Source organism: Equus caballus, chromosome 15 (assembly GCF_041296265.1).
Source record: "Equus caballus isolate H_3958 breed thoroughbred chromosome 15, TB-T2T, whole genome shotgun sequence".
Taxonomy (NCBI): Eukaryota; Metazoa; Chordata; class Mammalia; order Perissodactyla; family Equidae; genus Equus; species Equus caballus.
The window spans coordinates 87,514,074-87,535,097 of NC_091698.1; the positions used below are offsets into that span (position 1 = coordinate 87,514,074).

The 21,024-nt window shown below is 34.3% G+C and overlaps 1 protein-coding gene across 6 annotated transcripts in view; it reads left to right on the forward strand.

The window, feature by feature from the left end:
• ATAD2B (ATPase family AAA domain containing 2B) overlaps positions 1 to 21,024 on the forward strand; it is a 156,353-nt gene that overhangs the window by 13,844 nt on the left and 121,485 nt on the right. For all 6 annotated transcript variants that reach the window (XR_011426160.1, XR_011426159.1, XM_070235853.1 and 3 more), the window contains exons 2-8: positions 6,709 to 6,860; positions 12,062 to 12,111; positions 12,469 to 12,622; positions 13,990 to 14,092; positions 14,989 to 15,097; positions 17,422 to 17,538; positions 20,408 to 20,483. Coding sequence is in view for 4 of the 6 variants with exons in the window: in XM_070235853.1 (XP_070091954.1) it covers positions 6,709 to 6,860; positions 12,062 to 12,111; positions 12,469 to 12,622; positions 13,990 to 14,092; positions 14,989 to 15,097; positions 17,422 to 17,538; positions 20,408 to 20,483 (761 nt within the window). In the remaining 2 variants the exon portion in view is untranslated. The remainder of the gene's footprint in view (positions 1 to 6,708; positions 6,861 to 12,061; positions 12,112 to 12,468; positions 12,623 to 13,989; positions 14,093 to 14,988; positions 15,098 to 17,421; positions 17,539 to 20,407; positions 20,484 to 21,024) is intronic.

Consider the following 21,024-nt stretch of genomic DNA (forward strand, 5'->3'; position numbering starts at 1 on the left):
TTTAAAAAAAGGTAGGAAAAAAAGTTTCATGTAAAGGAAATTGGAAAAGATTGATTGCACCCATACACTTTGTGATGTAACCTGGGGGGTAATGTTTCTATTCTGTTTTCCTTGTCTCTTTGAGGATCTTTTTCTCATCAGTTGCCTTACTCTTGAAAATTTTTATTCTTTCTATGGTTCCTTTTCTTCTGTGTACAAGAAACCAGGTTGTCTTTTAAAAAAAGACCCTTCCCTGACTTCTCTGACTTTGTCACCTATTATCTTCTTTTTTCTTTTTCTTTCTTTTTTTTTTTTGAGGGAGATCAGCCCTGAGCTAACTACTGCCAATCCTCCTCTTTTTGCTGAGGAAGACTGGCCCTGAGCTAACATCCGTGTCCATCTTCCTCTATTTTATATGTGGGACGCCTACCACAGAATGGCATTTGCCAAGCAGTGCCATGTCCGCAGCCAGGATCCGAACCTACGAACCCTGGGCTGCCTGAGAAGCGAAACGTGTGAACTTAACCCCTGTGCCACTGGGCTGGCCCCATCTTATTTTTTTCTTAATTCTGACACTTTTTAAAAAAAATTGAGGTCACATGGTTTATAACATATAAATTTAAGGTGTACATCATTATATTTCAACTTCCGTATAGACTACATCGTGTTCACTACCAAAAGTCTGGTTTCCATTGTCACCATACACACATGCCCCTTTAGCTCTCCCCTGACGCCTTTCCCTGCTGATAACCAGCAATTTGTTCTCTGAATCTGTGTGTGTGTTTGTTGTTGTTGTATCTTCTACGTATGAGTGAAATCATACAGTATTTGGCTTTCTCCGTCTGACTTATTTCACTAAGCCTAATACTCTCAAGGTTCATCCATGTTGTCACAAATTGCAAGATTCAGCTGTTCTGGCTGGCTAGGTGGGTGTTCCCTTTCTCCCTCACAGCTCCGTGTGCATCCCCCTCCTGTAGCTGGTACTTCTTATAAGTAGCTCTGTAGTCATCACCTGTGAGAAAGTTTCTCACCTCTCACTCAGTTCTTTGTCTAGTGATTTCTACTGAGCATTTCTCAGAAGTTGCCCTGTCAGAAGTTACAGTGACCTACTTACCAGTCTCCAGGTTTATCAGCTTTCCTCCTGTTTATTCGTTTGGAACAAACAATTTCTCCCCGTTTTAGACACTATATTTTTATTTAGTTTATATGAGATCCTTTCTGCTCATCCCTTTAATGTAGGCATTTTTTAAGGTTTTGACTTTTGCCCTCTTGTTTTTACATTATGTTAGCCATGATCTTTTTATTACTGTTGCATATCTATCTCTGGTGGTCACTTCATGCTTTCTCAGAGCTGCATTTCCCATAGCCTGATAGACATCTCCCTAGATTTCTGGCTAGAATTCTAAGCTTAACTTTCAAAGTCAGAATTCAGCACTACACTTCCCCCACACCCCTAAACAACAACAACCACTTTTTACACCTGTCCTTATTGTCTTTATTTTGAATACTGGTACCACTGATCTCTTAGTTATTCATTCTGCTTTTTGGAATCAATTTCTTATTTTCTACTTTTACAATTCTAGATGAGGCCATCATCAGGTCTTGAATTAATCTAGTTGTGTGCTGATTCAATTATTTCCTTGAATTTCTCAGTTTTTAATACTATAGTTGGATACATTCTTTTTGCCTTTACATTAAAATCCAGGTCCTAGATTTCTGACCAATTCTGATATGGACAGGAAACCATCCCTGAAAACCAGAGCAGTATAAATTCTTCTATCCTTCGTTATTCTCAAGTTCTTTTGTCGAATTTTACAAGATTTATAGTAGAATAGTGGTCAATATTTGTGGTAGCTGATGAGTATGGTTTAAGAGACTCTAAGACTTGAGGATAAAATGAATTTTGAAAATCGGAAAAAGTATCTAACTATTTCAGAAGGTTAGAGTTTAAAGAAAAAAGTCATTGAGGTGGGGATAACTATCTTTTCATTGTACTTTTACTTTCTGTAGCATTTGACACTGTTACTACTATACTTCTCTTGGAAGTTATCTCATCCTTGAGTCATGTTACTCTGACCATTCTGTGTACTCCATTATTATGTTGTTATGAAATAAGGTCCATATAATTTGTGATGTCTTTCTTCATCTCTACTAGCAGTTACTATTTTTTGTTTTTTTACTTTGAGAATTGTGTACTTAATATATAATATGTGCTATATCATCATTGTGACCATTTGTCTACCCAATAGATTGCATATTGAGTTCAAGTAGGTCTTAATCTTTTTTTACCATTGCTCCTCCCATGTCTTATGTACACAGTAGGTCCTCAATAAATGTTTGTTAAATGAAATTATTCCCTTAGTCTGAGATGCCTTTTCCACTCATGGGATGTAACACTCTGACACAGATTGCTAAATGACTGTGGGTAGATTGCATAATCTCTCTTAAATGTCTTTGTCCTGAAACTGGCAACACCTTCCCTCAAAGGGCTAGGTTGTAATTAACTAGTAAAATGCTTTGAAGATGAAAAAGTTAAGGTTGAACATTATGATCATATTATTAAAAGTGAACTGTTGGTATCACGTTTGTAGGTAATAGCTTTCCCAAAGCTTGAAGTTAATTAAATGGTGCTGAAGTAAGTGTTTTGTGTGTATTTACATCTTGGTTATTTGCTTTACTTAAGTCCCTATATTTCTTTGGAGGGAAGGAGCCTTTTGTAAATATGCTATTTATTCTGAGGTGTCTTGCCACAGAGCGAAGGCAAGATTGAAACCCAAGTACAATAGTATGGTGCCGCAGTTAGGGTGATGTGCCTGTATTATACTTAAACTGTATTATATGCCAGAGATCCTCAAACTTGTGTGTACTAAGAATCGTTTGGAGGCCCTCATTAAAAATATCCCACCTCCAGAGATTCTAATTTAGCAAGTTGTGTTTCTTTAATGAGAAATCCAGGTGATTTTTGATTCAGTAAGTATGTGGACAATACTTTGAGAGACACTTCTGAATGGAACTGAAACAGCCAGTAGGATATGAGAGAATGACCAATAAATAAACATACCAACTAATTTGAATTGATATTCGGAGTTATAATAACTCAGATTATTTAAAAAATGACTAGGCTTCAATATTTGACTGTTTTGTCTTTAATTCTGTAAGTGTGTAGTACTTATTCCCAGAATATGTTTGTGAAACTTCAGTACCTACAGATGCTCCATGAAAAAAGCCTGATTAACTAAGTTTGTGAAATGTTATATACTATCTTCCATGCTTCGAGATTTACACTGCGTGTTAATATATTAAAGACTCTTACAAGTCCTACAGCAAAAAACCTTGGACCTCATTGTTTCTCAGATTTATTTGACCATGAGCCTTCTTTTGTTTCCCCTAATAATTCCTATTAATAATTTATTGAACAAACTTGGGGACATTTAGCTTTTTTTTTTTTTTGCGTGGTATTATGTGGAATTGAAATAGGGTATTTTTTGTAATTAAAGATCTTAAAATCTTGCTGGAATCTCAAGATTTGCACATGACTCTTTAAAGATGGTAAATACATAATGCTAAGTTGAGTATAATCAAGCACCAAAATGTTGAGTAGAGTTGCAGCTGGTAGAGAGATAAGGCGAATTTAGGTTAGATTCTTCAGATGCACGTTCACAGGAGGGATGGGTCTTCAAGGGTGAGTGGCGGGATTTGAGTAGGAGGAGTAGTGCTGGCCTGGACTGTCTAAATTGGTAAAGTGGTTTACAGGTATCAGTTTCTGTATTCACAAATATACCTTAGCTTAGAACATATGGCATTGCTTCTTCAGTGACTGCTTGTTGAATCTGTTGTATAATAATGTGTTTCAAACCCTAATGTACACAAGAATCACTTGGGCATCTTGTCAGCATGGTTTCTGATTGGACAAGTCTGGCGTGGAGCACATTTGGAGTGACAAACGAGAGAGTAATCACATCTTGGATGAGTAGGTGCGTTAGATGACCCTTAAGGCATACTATAACCTTGGTATTTTGTAAGTATCCTAGGGTGGAGTGTCTGAGGTGGTAGAAAGAGAACTGTATTAGGAATGGAATGCCCTAAAGTCCAGTTTTTTTTGCTATATTTCTGTCAGTCATTTGTTAGCTATGTGACCTTGGGCTAGTTAGTTAACTTATCTCTGAGCTTCAGTATTTACTCTGTTAAAGGGTAGGTTGGAGAAGGCAAGGGCCTGGGGAGGTAAAATAATACAATTTTAAGAAGCACTCATTTGTTGAGTACAGTAAGCATGTTTATTGATAAAGTACTATTACATGATTGAATTACATCTTAAGTGGCTTTGCTGAGGATGGTTTGGAAGTAGCTAACCAGTTTTTCTTGGGAACTTAAACTAGTATGTGGTGGTGTATGTTATACACTAACATGTTTATTATTCCCACTTATAGACACTCTGATGTTTGAATTTCTAATTGTTTTTGCCTTTGTGTCTTTTAGTGCAAGTCTGGTCTTGTGACTTGAAAACTAGCTCATGATAAATTGTATTCTAGCACAAAATTAGAAATTAGTCTTTTTGTGAAAAAATTTTTAGTAAGTGAATGTCAGTTCTATAGGTTATGCTTGTATACATTTAAACATATATTGCAAGTATTTCTTATGTTTGTTTGCTAGTGACTACATTTTTTTTTTATTGAGGTTATGATAGCTTACATCCTTGAGAAATTTCAGTTGTACATTGTTGTTTGTCAGTCATATGATAGGTGTGCTAGTGACTACATTTTGACTGTTTCTATAATGTAGTTGTCTTGCTTTGGGAAAATATATAGAAATGTGCATTTATGAATTGGACAGTTTTTATATATTTTTCTTAAAAGAAATTTGTAGCATAAAAGGAAACAAAACTCATATTTATATGGTGGCATATTGAAAATGATCATATATACCTTTGAAATACTGATCTATAATGTCAAGTGATAAAGTATTAGCACATGAATTAAATCTTCTTTAAAGAAAAGTTTAATCTCCCCCAACACCCCAGTATCTCAGGAATTGAGTGGTGAAGAGGAGAGCTGCTTTGCAGAGACTGTGACCTTGCTGTAGTTTGAGGACATTCAGTGGGGGGAGAATGATGGAAGTGTGACGGATGGAGGTCTCTGGTTGAGAGATTGGTTAAGTTAAACAGATTAACTGAAAGAGCAAATAAATAAATATATTGAAGGTGTGGAAGCCAGGTTTCTCTCTGAGAAGGGCTTACAAACATAAAGGGGGAAATTCTAGAAAGAAACTTAAGGTATGGAATTAGAATTAGAATCATTGGTGTACACACATTTGACTTTTATTATTCACAGATAAATAGATATAGATGTGTATGTTTATATATTCATGTATTTCCCAGCTCTCTCTGCTGAGAGGACTCAATAGCAGTGAAACCCCAGTACCAGTAAGCACCCTTAGTGTCCAGATCTTGGTTTCTAAATACTATCCTTGACTAAAAGGAACCAGAGCTCCTTGGAGAAATCACTAATTCTAGGGTCAGAGAGGGAAAGTACAAGATGAGCCTAGAGATTTCTTTTGTGCCAGGAGGTAAGGAGCTACTCAAAATGATAGGGACATGACAGAAGATTACAGGAACCGCTTTGAAAGGACTGCTGATGGCCAAATCTTGTCTAATTTGAGCAAGAAAGTAAATAGAATAATGGATTATAACCCATAGAATAAAATAAGGATCCACTAGTCCATACTGATATAAATAAGTGAGTAAATGAATTGGGTTGGTGGGGAGGGAAAGCTCTTTAAAGTAGAATGGCAACTAAAAAATGTAGAGGGAATGAGGGGATTAGATAATCACCATCATAATGGTATTGGATAAAGGCCAGAGTAGTAAATGAATGCTACAACTGGTGGGTGGAGGTTTGATGAGGAACGGGGTATTGGTTGAATTATGAGAATAATTTCACGTAAAATCTAATCAAATACCAAGGGAAAAATAGTGATTTTACAGTGGAGAAACCTGGCAGACACCAGTTTGACCAAGTGATCAATATTATACCTAATAATGGATAGGTTATAGTAGATACAATATCATTTCTGTACATTCTTTCCAAGAATGTATGGCCTGAATCTGGTTATGAGGAACATCAGGTAGACCTAGATTGAGGGTCATCCTTGAAAATGAAAGACCTGTACTCTTTCTTTACAGTCGAGGGCATCAAAGATAGGGAAAGACTAAATAACTTTCACATTGAAGCAGACAGAGGAGATCTGATAACTAAATACAGTATGTCTTACTGGATAGGATCTTGAACCAGAAAGGAAAGGGAGACATCGTTGGGACGTTTGATAAAATTTGACTGCATCTGTGGATTGGCTCTGTGTTACTTCAGTGTTGATTTCCTGATTGGGAGAGTTATATGATGCTAATTAGCAAAGTGCCCTTGTTTTGGGAGGTACACACTGGAGTATTTAGGAGAGAAATGAAGAATCGTGTCATAAAAAGATAGGTACACACACCTTTTCTGTAGGCTTGAAACTATTTTAAAATAAAAACAGGAAACAAAATATACCTTTCTAATTATAAATTTAATCTTTCTCTCTTTTTTGTGTACAAATTATTGCATTTTGCTACACTTGTAGAGTGATTCATTCAGTAAATATTTATTCGTTGAATAAATACTGTACTTTATCCAAGAATTGAAGAATTCTATGTGTTGCAATAGGAGTAATAAATATATTTTTAACTTTATCTTTCAGAAAGCTGAAGTTGATGGTAGTCTAAGTGATAGCCAAGTGTCTCCTCCAGCCAAACGCACTTTGAAACAACCTGATTCTGTTTGCAAAGACAAATCAAAATCACGAAGTACTGGTCAGCGAGAGGAATGGAACATATCAACTGGACAGGCCAGGTGAGAAGTGGTGGCTCATTGATTATTTTTTCATGAATTATTTGATGTGATTCAGGGCTGATACTAATGCTAATTTTCTTAAATTGTAAAGCCACTAGTCTAGAAATACTTATAAATTGTATTAAACTTATTTTGTACTTTTTGTATGTAATTTTATTGCCTCTAAATATGTCATAAAATATATTTGTTTTATAAAAATATATAGTATGTAATAGAAACTATTATTACTAAAACAATAAGGGTTTTGATAGGTAGGTCCTGAATATGCATTCATGTTTATAGTCCTGAAAATTTAAATAAAAACAGATGATTAGAACTATATTTTTTATTTGAAAATAAGATAAAAATCTCCCATTTCTAAAATTATTAAATGTTCCACTTGAATTGATATACTAAAATATAATAAAATCTAAATTAATTTTTAAAGAAATCTTTTCATCTGTCTGCTTGTTTTCAGCTTAAATTTGCTTTGTGTTGAGTTCAATATGTATCAGGAAAACTTAATTTTACTCACTTACTAAAGTAAGTGGTAATAATTTAATGTAGAGAGGGTAGGCGCACACAGAGAAAAGATTTAAACTTTGATCTCAGAGTCTTTAGTTTCTTTTTTCTCCAGAGTCTTTGATGTAGAAATGCTAATGATGTGCCGACTGCAAACAAAAGTAAAAGGGAAATCCTTTGGTTTCTTTCCTCCTTGAAGTATTTAAAAATATTTTGATTCTATATCAAAATGGATACTCTTGCTCTTTAATGAAAAAATCTTTGGGGTTATAGACTTTGACAGGCAGTGTACATTTACTAGTCCCTAAAGAGTCTGTACCTATTTCAGTATGTTCCAGAAAAGGTACCACTTTATTTTAAATTATTTCTTTTGCGTTGTTTGGGCACTGAGTAGAAAAATTTGTGAATCATAGTCTGTTCACTTTTTTTTTTTTCCTTTCCCGTGCTCATTCATCTGTGAGATGAAGCAGATACAGATCACTGTAAAGACATTACTTAAAATGAACACTGCCCTTTAATTACACTTCTAGACTTGATCTACCTGTTATAATCTGTATCCTGTATTTATTAAATGAGTGAGTTACACTTCTTTTTCTAGATGAATGTTTCTAAAAAATATTCTTTTAGTGTTAAAGTTTGACCTTTAACTGTAAGATAATTGTAACAGTTTAATTCAAGTATAAGTGTGTAATGCACTAGATTTCCCACATCTTATCCACTCATAAGGCCTTTATGGAAATTGGTCTTGATCATGTTCTTCATATAAAAAGGGCTCAAAAGATTTTGGTGGGAGAGAGAGAGTTTTCCTTCCATTTGGGTACCTTAGAGTGTCATGCTCCTTTTAAAAAAATACTAAGTACATTTGGAATTAAAAGCTTAAGAAATAATGAGCACTAACAAAATTTATTGTTTCTCTTTTGGCAGAAGAATAATGTTTAGCAGTTAACACAATTTAAAAATTTTTTTTAGTTAAACTTTCATCTAGGAGTGTGATACACTGTTAGAATCTTTTAGTGTTTTAGATGACCTGAAAAGAAAATGCTGTTTGACTTATTAGATTCAACAGAATTGAATTTTAAGGAAAACTTCTGTTAAAAATATTTTAGATTTTGAGATATTATAAATACAAAATTCAGGATTTATTTGAGGGCTTATGTTTGTCTTTATGTTGTGAACCTGAGAATCCTGATTTATTTTTCTTTATTTTGGTAATCTAAGGTAATTATGAGCATCTAAGGTAAAATTAATAAAGTTTCTTCACTAAAATAATTTTGTTACAGATTACAAATATAGTTCATTTAGAGGGAAATTGAATATAGATAAGAATTACTAATTCTTTACTAATACTGTTAGCTATGAAAAATAATGAATCCTAAAGGACTTTGTCACCACCACTAAATTCTTTAAAGAAATTACTGTTGATTGGTGAAGTAACTTTTCTTTTAGAGATAGATAATTGGATAAAAATAGAGGTAAGAGTGGAACTGGAACTGCGAAGTCTTCATAAATGATTTGAGATAGATTATGAGTTTTCTTTTGGGGAGAAATCTGGGCTTATATATTTGAAGGGTCAAGTTTATCAGCATATACAATGATGATAATGTTTTGTAAAATGAGGAACTTTTTTTGCCCAAAAATCTTTACTATGTATTTTTCTTTATCTTATATGTAGAAATTCACAAATATACATGCTAACCTAGATAGATGTTGTAGCTTACAAATATTTTGAGTACGGAATCCCATTTTATTGACTTTTATCACCTGGCATTTATTTAGCTATTAGACGTTTATTTAACTTGGAGGCTATGTGTGTATGTGTGCATGCGTGCGTGCGTGTGTGTTGGAGGAGGCAACCTGGAGAATGTGGCATGCATTTGAATAATAGAAAGGCATACTCTAAGATACAGACAAAATTAAATCTTTGCTAAGACTAACTGTACATGTAAATGTAACCTGTGACAATTTTGTTTTGTGGTCAGATGATGAGGGAAAAGTGAGGTTAGGCAGAATTGTAGCCACCTATGTTAGACTGCTTAGGCACATGAGAGTTGAAAGGTGGTAGTGGTTATGGTCTTTCCAAACTGAGACTTTTGCTGAATTGAGGTTTCAAACCCTCATAAATCATTAAATGCCTTGGATTTATATGGGAAAGGGAGAATAAGTAATGATTTTTAAGTCTGGTATTGCATTGGTAGTTTACTCTAGGTAATTAAAGGTATGCAAAATGCTAATGTAATAATCATCTAATGTAAAGTGATACAGTCTCCATTTAAAAACATTTAGGAAACAGAGATATAGGGAAATATCCACCACCCACTCCACTTTTTAAAAATAAACAAGGGCGGGGCTGACTCCTTGGCCGAGGTGGTTAAGAGTGGTTAAGTTCCAGAGCTCTGCTTCCATTGCCCAGGGTTTTGCCGGTTCGAATCCTTGGCAGGGACTTACCATCGCTCATCAAGCCATGCTGAGGCAGGGTCCCACATGCCACAACTAGAAGGACCCACAACGAAAATATACAGTTATGTACTGTGGGGGGCTTATGGGGCAAAGGAAAAAATGAAAAATTAAAAAACAAGGGAGACTTCATAATCATAAAGGATTTAATGGAAGATTCATTTAAGCAGTGAACCCACCTGGTTACATTTGAACTGATTAACTTTTGGGAACATTGATTCGAGACTTTTTTTTTCTTTTTTTGAGGAAGATTAGCCCTGAGCTAACCACTGCCAATCCTCCTCTTTTTGCTGAGGAAGACTGGCCCTGAGCTAACATCCCTGCCCATCTTCCTCTACTTTATGTGTGGGACACCTACCATAGCATGGCTTGCCAAGCGGTGCCATGTCTACACCCAGGATCCGAACCGGCAAACCCTGGGCCGCCGAGAAGCTGAACATCAAACTTAACCACTGCCCCACTGGGCCAGCCCCAATTCAAGAGACTTTTAAGCCACATATATTATTGTATAGGCAGGCCAACCCTTAAAAATCCCAGTATTCTCTCTATATACCCAAGTCGTTCATATTCTGTCTCCTTTTTTTCTTTCTCCTTTTTATAAAGAGAAATGATAATGATAAAGTGATAACAGTAATCTATGATTGTAAGATAGTTGCATTGATTGAAGACCCCCCCAGCCTAAAACAGATCTTTCATTAACAACAAAATGAAAGCCAAGTAATCATTATCTTCTTCAGATGGACAAAAAGCTTATTGTGCTTTTTTTCTAATGATATTGCTGTTTGGAAAAGTTTTAAATTTCTTTTGTAGAATGATTTTAGGATTAGCATCTTATTCTTTTCAATAATTTAAGTATGAAAAGTTTCAAACTTTTGGTTTTGTGTACAGCTAAAATTCATTTGGAGCCAAGACTTGTGAATAAACTGATCGAACTAAGTTAATGTTATGTTGGGTCCAAAGCCAAAGTATGGCTATGAAGTAAAAAAATTGTTTTTTTCTGTGGTTTATATGGGTTTTGAGAGTGCTTCTAGAGAATTTCACATGTCTGATCTTCTAAGAAATGACCTGTTAATACATCGGTTTTGTTACTTTGAGGTCAAACTCATAGTCAGGAGAATTGTGTGCTTTGTATAGAAAGGTGCTAAAAATGAAATACTTTCCAAGAGGTAGTGTATTAGAACAAGATAGTTTTGTTGTTTTCTAGGGGAAAGGAGGACTGGAGTTTTTTGTTTTTGTGTTTTTGACAGTCTGAAGACATAATAATTTGAATTTTTTGTTCATATTCTTAATTATCCTAGCTGTGACCTTTATTAGACAGAGGCATTTATAATTAATGTTTATAACGTTTAACATTTATAATTTAACATGAAGAGTGCTGGAGTTACCAAAAACGTTAGACTATTTTAGTTAAAAATATTTTAGTTAACAAATTTGTGCAAACCACATGGGTAGTGGAAGAAAAGACAATCGTGTGTATTTACTATTTTCTGAATGTTCTTCCCCTTGTTTTTTTTATCTTTAGCAAAAATAGTAATTATTGGGTGTTTCAAAAATACCTTAGTAAGTTTGTGTTGACAGCTCTTTTGTTATGTAACAATTTAGTTTTTGTTTTTGAACTTTGTAATTTTACTAAGGCACACTCTGACATTTTTCGTCTTCACGTTTTGATAACTATCTTCCTAGTGACTTAACATTTCTCTTCCTCCACCTCAAAGGAAGAATTGTACAATGACTATTTTGAGAATTTAGTTAAGTTTTCATTTGTCAGTTTAGAATGTGTAGTAAAACATTTTGAAGAAATTATTAAATGGTACTTTTTTCTTAAATTTCTTAAAGTTCTTAAATTTACTGTTTAAATAAATTTGTCATTGTTTGAGTTATATTTTATCAACTAAAACCAATAGTAAATGTCTGTGACCATTGCTACTTACGGCATCAGTTAACTTCATGGTACATGTAAAACTTAAGCCTTTTCGTTGAATTTTAATTTATAGAGTTGAAGAGTAAATTCAGTTTATAATCTGCTATGAAAGCTTTTCTTGAAGTAACGAAGTGACTCTTAGCTAGTATATTTTATTAGTTAGTACATTACCAAGCTTAGAGTAAAAAATGTTGTTTTTACTCTTAAAAAAGTAATATCATATTATTGATGATTTAAGGATTAAAATGATTCCACCAGTATTGCATTTCTTGCTTCTTTAAATGAATGTTGATGTGTTTGCATATTAAATATAATTGTGTTCTAGGTTAACTTCTCAGCCTGGTGCTACATTACCAAACGGACATAGTAGCTTATGTGAGTATTCTGTTATGAAACTGGTTAGTATTAAAATTCTTATAATGTTGTTAGAGTAAGCGTTAAAGTGGGATAAAATAGAGAGTTTTACTGGTATGCTCAGCATACAATTGGAAGTGACTGGATTTCAGTCATAGTAAATACATATGTAATTGTTAAACGTTGAGAAATCAGTGCAACTGGAATAATTTAAATTATTATGACAGATTGTAGTTACAGAAAATTTTAGATTTTTGGATATTAATGTCATTTAAGACGTTATATTAAACTTTTTGTAGTCTTTTAAAAGTAATTTTTTGATTTTTTTCTCCTTCTTATACTTTGTACTTTGAAATGGAAATCTCTTTCTTGTTGTAGCCCTTCGAAGCCATCCCCTTCGAGGGGAAAAGAAGGGAGATGGGGACCTTTCTTGTATAAATGGTGACATGGAAGTCAGAAAAAGTTGTCGTTCCAGGAAAAACAGATTTGAAAGCGTGAACCAGAGTTTGTTATTTGATCAACTAGTAAATAGGTATGAATGCTTATGCAATAAGCAGTTTCATTTAATTATTTGATTTTTACACCAGCTATGTTTTAAAATAACTTAAGCACTGACTTAGCAATAAGTACAATTATTGTAAAACTTAATTCTAATTAACAGTGGTTAGCAATGATTGTGTTTCTGGTCAGTTTACCAGATTTAATACAGTTTATGTAATAGTTAAATTTTTCTCATCCTTTTTAAGCTCTTGTGCATAGTTGGATAATATAAAAAGTAATTTTATTCTATCTTCACTACTATAGTCCTTTACTATTTACTCGTTTAACATTTGTGTTTTTGACAATTTTTAAATAACATTAAGTTCCATGATTGATATATGTAGTAAGTATAGTTTTGCTTAGTCCAGATTTTGAATGGAAGGTCTTTTGAGACTGGGTATGTGGGATGTAGCTAGTGAGTGAGACTAGGTGACTGCTCAGCATCTACATGCAGTGAAACTTCATTCTTCTCAGATAATAAACCGTCTTACTTAATCCTTGCAATGACTTGGAGAAGGGAGGTCACTATAATCCCTATTCGACAGGAGGTGAAATTATATTCTATAGTGGTAATGTCAAATTTGAGTATTAGTTATTATTTGTTAAGTACTTAGATCAGTATCAGAACATATGGTAAGTGCTAGGTAAGTGTGTTTAAAGGATAAAATGTGCTGGGGGCCGGCCCCATGGATGAGTGGTTAAGTTCTCGTCCTCTGCTTCCACGGCCCAGGGTCTTGCTGGTTCGGATCCTGGGAGCAGACATGGCATTGCTCATCAGGCCACGCTGAGGAGGCATCCCACATGCCACAACTAGAAGGACCCACAACTAGGACATACAACTATGTACTGGGGGGATTTGGGGAGAAAAAGCAGAAAGAAAAATTTAAAAAATTTAAAAAACAAAATGTGCTAATGTCAGCATGTGTTTTGTGAATGTCATGTTCTCTAATTTCTAAAAATATCTCTTCAGTTAACCTTATATTGGCTTTAAACTTTTCACAGATCTTTTATCCTATATAACACCATCTTCAAATAAAAAGAATTAGTTGCTTTTTTTTCAGTGCCTTGTATCTGGTAGTCAGTTATTTGTAGTGGCATCATGGATTTAAAAATTTGGAGCCTTATAAACAAGCCTTCTGCTTTGTAGAATATATTAAGGTAGAACATATCCTGGTTCGATCTTCTTTTTGGGCATCATCTTCTGATGGATGCTAGTTCAGAAAGAGATATTTAATTGGGGTGTTATATATACCTATCAGAGATGATTTAATTATGCATTGATGAAGAGCTCTTTTACATGTATGTCACAGTGTATGGTCCCACAATTGTCTAAACCCTAGTTTTATTGTATGATTGTAGTACTGCTGAAGCTGTGTTACAAGAAATGGACAACATTAACATCAGACGGAATCGTCGATCAGGAGAAGTAGAACGACTTCGAATGTGGACAGATACAGAATTTGTGAGTGTATTAACTTTAACAACCTTTGTGAGTATTTTTTATTTTTATTGAGGAATTCAAAGGGAGAGTGAGCAGCATTTGGATTTTCTGGATCCTCCTTCTTCATTTCTAATTTAGTTTGGAATTTTATTGCTTGCTTTCTTCTTTTATCCATACTCTACTTGCCACAACCTTCCCCAAAAGACCCTCTACACTTTTGCCAGAAGAGTCTTCCTGTTTTATTTATTTGTTTTTTTGGGCAACTCCACTGGGACTTGACAGAGAGTCTTCTTAAAGTACAGCTTTGATGCTGTCACTTTTCTGATCTGAACCTTTAATGGTTTTTCATTTTGTACTGAATTAATTAAAAACGCTTTGACCGTCATAATCTGGTTTCAACTTTATCTTCTCACACATTGTTGCCCAAATATAAACAAATCCTTGTTCCCGTATAGACTTCTGGTTAGGGGCTAACAGAATCCTACCTGTTTCAAGGTTCATTTCAAATGCTGCTTTCCTTCCCCTGCCCACTTTTAGCAAGAGGAGGGTCATCTCTTTGTATTCTAGAGTGCTGTGTACCTTTCTTTATGGCATTTGTTTCACTTTCTTTTATAGTCATCTGTGATTTATCTTATTCCGTCCTACTAGGCTGTAATTTGATCGAGGGAAAAAGTATGTCTATGGCATTGTAGTTTTAAATTTCAAATATTTTATAAATTTTATAAATTTTATAAATTTTATTTTTCCTCTTCTTCTTTACATTTATTGAATTCAGGAAACTCCATTTTCACAAATCTGTGCCTTGCCCATAGGTACTCAGTAAATTTTATTGAGTGGGCATATCCCATCAGGTTAACAATATTTGTAGCCGGGACTAAATTCTATGTTAATATTTGACAGATTTTTCTCTTTAAAAGGAAAACATGGATATGTATTCAAGAGTGAAAAGGCGAAGAAAGTCATTAAGAAGAAATAGTTACGGGATACAGAATCACCATGAAGTCTCTACTGAGGGTGAAGAAGAAGGTTTGTAAAGCACCTTATGAAATAAACAGTAGAAAGTTCAGATGGGAGGGAAGGAAAAGATATACAAGTAATAGTTATCTATATTGATTTTTGGCTTTACAGGTCTATATTGTATATATTGGTCTGTATTTGTATATATTGATTTTTGTCTTTAGAGGTCTATATTGTATAATTTGGAATAATTTTTATTTGATCGGTTTTCTGAGTTTTCATTTCCTTCATTTGGAAAAATGCCTTTATTGTACACTAGACATTATTATTCAGTGTGTCTTATTAGTCCTATCGTTAGTCCTTAGGCGACCTAATCTGATGTGGCATTTTACCATGGGCTGCCTTGCTTGTTAGGTGAGGCCTCTTTTGTATTTAGGTATCTTCTAACCAAAAGCCTCTATCCATAGTCTCCTTATCTATGGCCTCTAAATCTCTGATTATTTGGGTCACGAATCTAGTCATGGACTGAGGAGCAAATAGTGACGTTTAGAGAAGGAGGGAGTGCTAATACTAGTGAAAGGAGGTGTAGTATTCTTTTCTGAGGCCTGTCTGTGTTCTGAACTGAAGAAGCCCCTGTGAGTTTGTAGGGTTGGAGCTGGGAACTCGATGAAAGCACATTTCCCCCAAGCATTATAAATTGTTGACCAGTACATCTGGAGGATGTAATTCTGTAGGCGTTCATCTTCTTTATTAAAGTGGATTTTCAGAAGATTTGGTGCTTTGTAAATACAGGGTAGTTATCTTTTACCAGGAAATCTTACTAGTTCGCACCATTTATATAGCTTAGATGGAGAAGAATGGGTTTATTTCCCAAATTCTGTAATTAATACATTGTTAGCAAGTTTTGAAGAGCCAGTATTTCTAATGAAGGTACTTTATTGAGCAAATATTATTGTTGTTACAGCTAGAACCTCTATGTTGCTTCCTTTGGAGAAAATCAGTATAGGTGAGACAGATTTATGATGTGATTTTTGCCTTTTCATTAACTGAACACCTTTGTAGAGTTTCCAAAGTAGATTTGCCATGTATAAAATTTCTTTCCGTAATAATATGTTATTGTGCAGGTGTTTTTCAAAAAGTAACTTTTTTGAAGGTTTGAAGCAACTTATTTGGGTACAAGTAATTTATATTATTATGTAGATAAGTAATATTGTATTTCTTGATTTTCTCTATAACCTAGTAATAAAGATTTTTAAAAACTCAGCATAAGCTTTCAGATGTCACTAGTAAAATGTAAAGTCTTTTGCGTTTTTAGTTTCCTATTTCAGCATTACTGGTAGTTTAAAATTTTTTTTCTACGTCTTAATATGATTGTGTTATATTGACAATTCTTGTGGTTAAAAAGTTAATCATAAAGTATAATTTGGGGCCAGCCTGGTGGTGCAGCAGCTAAGTTCGCATGTTCTGCTTCAGTGGCCTGGGGTTCATCGGTTCGGATGCCAAGTGCAGCCATGGCACCGCTTGGCAAGCCATGCTGTTGTAGGCATCCCACATATAAAGTAGAGGAAGATGGGCATGGATGTTAGCTCAGGGCCAGTCTTCCTCAGCAAAGGCAAAAAAAAGTATATTGCGTTTGGGGACCATAAGCTGATAAATTTTCATCAGAGTTTTATGTTAAGCTGTGAATAGATGTCACATCATAGCTATAGCCAAACCACTTTTTAAAAATAAACTTTTAGGATTTATGTACATTATAATTTATTTTTTAAGTGTGTAACTGGGTGAATTATTGTAAAGTGATCACTTATGTCAAGAAATTGTTATCAACACCCCAGAAATTTGCTTCATGCTCCCTCCTAATTCCTACCTGCATTTTCTTACCAAAACTTAACTAATTCGTGCTTACCTGTTGTCAAGAAGCCGAACAAATATTGTACTGCCAACAAAAATTACTCTTGCTGTAACATTAGCAATTATCTTGTAAGATATTTTTTTGAACTACCAAATGGTATTTGAATAACTAACCTTATTCAGTGGTTAATTGGGCGTTGAATTAATTTTGCTATAGTAAAGTTTTGAATCATCTTCTATTATTGCTTTGTATGACCAAAGAGATCGAAAAGATCATAAGTAAATCAAGAGATCAAATATGGTCATATTGATTTATTTAGCAGAGAGCTATATTGATTATTTGTAGAAAAGGCATTTGCTTTTACATCTACCCAGGTTGATTTTTAATTATATTACTTACGCCGTATTATAAAATGTTGACACTTTTAAATGTCACCTGTGCAGAAAGAATAAAAGATAAAATGTAAATATTCACTTCCAGAGTGGACCAGTTCTTGTGGATTAAAACAGTGCCTTTTTTTCTTTTGTTTGGGGGAAACTAGAATCTCAAGAGGAAGATGGAGATATAGAAGTTGAAGAGGCAGAAGGAGAAGAAAATGATAGACCATATAATTTGAGACAAAGAAAAACAGTGGATCGATACCAGGCACCTCCAATAGGTAGGAGACTCTAAATAACTTTCCTTTTTGTAGTTGACTAGCTTATTCTGCTCCACCCTTTTAAAAAATTAATGTTGCTGAATTTAAAAGAATGAAATCTCTTGTAGGTTCCATACATCTTTTCCTATATATGCTTCTATTCACATACACAACTGAAAAAAAGTTGAAGTACGTAGTTCCAATATAGGATTACATAGAACATGTACATTTTATTTAAAGAACTGTAATAATAAATATTGCTCATACTTTTGTATTACTTTATATTTTATTGATCACTTTGATTTACAGCAGTTCTTTAGGGTAGGTATCTCTATGTTCCGAGTGGTAAAGTAATTTAGCCAAAGTCACAAAAGTGGTCCAAGGCTGCGGCTTGGCCAATAACCTAGGTTTTTTTTCTTTTTGAGAAGGAAAAAGTTTATCTTAATGCTGTTAAATCTAATGTCAAGTAATCAGCTCCACAAGTACTGTTTTATTGACTTTTTTCCAGCACTTGGGAAATCTCATCACTATTGAACTCCTCCAGTTTTTTTTGAGAGATGATTCACATATCATGAAATTCACTATTTTGCTGATTTTTAATTTGTACACTTTATTGGTTTTTAGTATATTCCCAAGAGTGTGCAGCTATCACCACTGTCTAATTCCAGAACATTTTGTTACTTCTCTACTCCCATCCACCCAACCCAGGACAACCACTGATGTACTTTGTGTCTCTGTAGACCTGCCTATATGTTACCTTTTGGGTCTAGCTTCCTTCACTTAGCATAGTGTTTTCAGGAAAGAACCTAGGTCTTATTACTCCAACTCTGATGCTCTAAGACAATGATTGATTCTCTGGAAGGGGTGTATCAGAGTTCTCTCACTAGAAGCTTGCCCAAGTCTGCAGACATTCTTCTACTCTAATTAGGAGTCACTGTCACAGATAGCCCTGTTAAAAATGGGAGAGGTCTGTTCATAAAAAAGATTGTGAACCATTTTTCCAGATACTTTTTTTTTGAGAAAAGCTTTATTGAGGTATAATTGAAATATAGTCCATTGCCATTGCACATATTTAACATGTACAATTTGGCAAGTTTGAAATACCTTAAGTATACAGTCGGCCCTCTGTATCCGCAGATTCTGCTTCTTGGGATTCAACCAGTTGCAGATTGAAAGGTCTATGATGGTTGCATCTGTACTAAACATGTACAGACTTTTTTTTCTCGTCATTATTCTCTGATCAATACAATAACTATTTACATAGCATTTACATTGTATTAGGTATTATAAATAGAGATGATTTAAAGTATATAGGAGGATGTATGTAGGTTATATGCAAATACTAAACCATTTTATATAAGGAACTTGAGCATCCGTGGATTTTTGTATCCACGGGGGTCCTGGAACCAATCCCCTGCAGATGCCAAGGGATGACTGTGTGCGTGTGAAGCCGTCACCACAATCAGGATAATGAACATGTTCATCAACCTCCCAAATTTCACCCTGACTGTTTGTAATCCACTCCTAACCTTCTTGTGCTTTCCCCCTCCCAATCCTCAGGCAGCGACTGATCTGATCTTCTGTCATTGTGGATTAGTTTACATTTTCTTGAATTTTTTATACAGTGTATACTTTTTTTGTCTGACTTCTTTCACTCAGCATAATTATTCTGACTCATCCATGATGTTGAATATAATAATAGTATCTTCCTTTTTATTGCTGAGTGGCATTCCATTGTTTGAATGTATCACTATTTGTTTAGCCATTCATTATTTGATGGACATTTGGATTGCTGACATTTCTAGTGTTTGGATATTATAAATAAAGTTGTTATGAATGTTCATATTCAAATCTTTGGACATATGTTTTCATTTTTCTTATAAACATTTAGAAGTAGAATGGCTGGGTTTTATGATTAGGTGTATGTTTAACTTTCTAGAAATTGCCAAACTGTTTTCTGAAGTGATTGTAGCACTTACTTTCTCACTACGAGTGTGTGAGGGTTGCGTTTGCTGCCTTTGCTTGGCAACACTTGCTCAGTTTTTAAAATTAATTTTATTATGTATCTGTTATGGTTTTGATTTATGTTTCCCTAATGACTAATGATGTTGAGCATCTTTTTATGTGCTGATTTGCTAACGTTGTCTCTGGTAAAGTGTCTGTTCACATTTCTTGCCCAATTTTTCAGTTGAATTGTTTGTGTTCTTCTTATTCAGTTTTGAGAGTTCCTCGTGTTATTTAGATATCAGTCCATCAGATATATGATTTGCAAATATTTTATCAGTCTATAGCTTGTTTTTGTTTTTTTATTCTCTTAATGTCTTTTAAAGAGCGAATTTGCAATTTATTTTTTAGATTGGTACCTAACAACTGTTGCAAATCCTTTTTTTTTTTTTGCTTTTTCTCCCTAAATCCCCGCAGTGCGTAGTTGTATATTTTAGTTGTAGGTCCTTCTAGGTGTGGCATGTGGGATGCCACCTCCACATGGCCTGATGAGCAGTACCATGTCCGTGCCCAGGATCCAAACCAGCTAAACCCTGGGCCACCGAAGTGGAGCATGTGAACTTAACCACTTGGCAACAGGGCCAGCCCCAGAATTTGTAATTTTAATGAACTCCAATTTATCAATTTTTTTTATGCATTATGCTTTTGATGTTGTATCTGAGAAGTCTTTAGCCAAAAGTCGCAAAGAGTTAAAATCTTTTTAGAATGTTTATTTGCAAATTATAGTATTATCACAGTTTTAATTTTTGTTGTGCTCCTTCTAGACAGCATTCGGAACTTGAAGACTTATGACTAGCTTCTTATTCAGGAAGTTAACAGAAGTCTGTTCCTTTAATGCATCAGTTTATCAATTTCTAATTAGTTATTCTTTTTTTTTTTCTTTAAGTACCAGCTCATCAAAAAAAGAGGGAAAACACACTGTTTGATATTCACAGATCTCCAGCAAGAAGAAGCCATATCAGGTATGTTTTCTTGGTTTTTGAAAGGAGGAAATATTTACAGCTGTCATTTAGATATATTCTTTAAGTAATACATAGGGATTACATTATAATCAGAATGTAGGCATTGATCGTGTTAATGATAATGCCAATGAGGGACTAAGTAGCATCTTTCTTTCTTTAATTAGTGACTAATAATTATTATCCTGCTTCAGTTTGCCCGGAATAGTTATTGTTTTAAAAATTTTGTTCCCTAAAGCTACTCAGCTCTCTGGTCTATTAGTAGAGTTGAATCTAAGCAACTCATATTGCTTTCATTTGAAGCATTAGTTCAATTAGTCTTTGCTACTTTTTTTCCCCTTTTGCCCTCTCTTTTACATGTAGGTATAAAGGAGATTTTTTGTTTTTGAAACTTTATCTCATCTGTTATGTTTTCTGAAGAAGTAATAGTTTCCCAATGGCTCAAAAATAAAAAGTAAAAAATGAACATAAAGAGCTTTCTTCTAACCTCCGTAACTCTCACTTTCCCATAGTAACGTCCTTATTTGTGTATTCTGAGAGAACA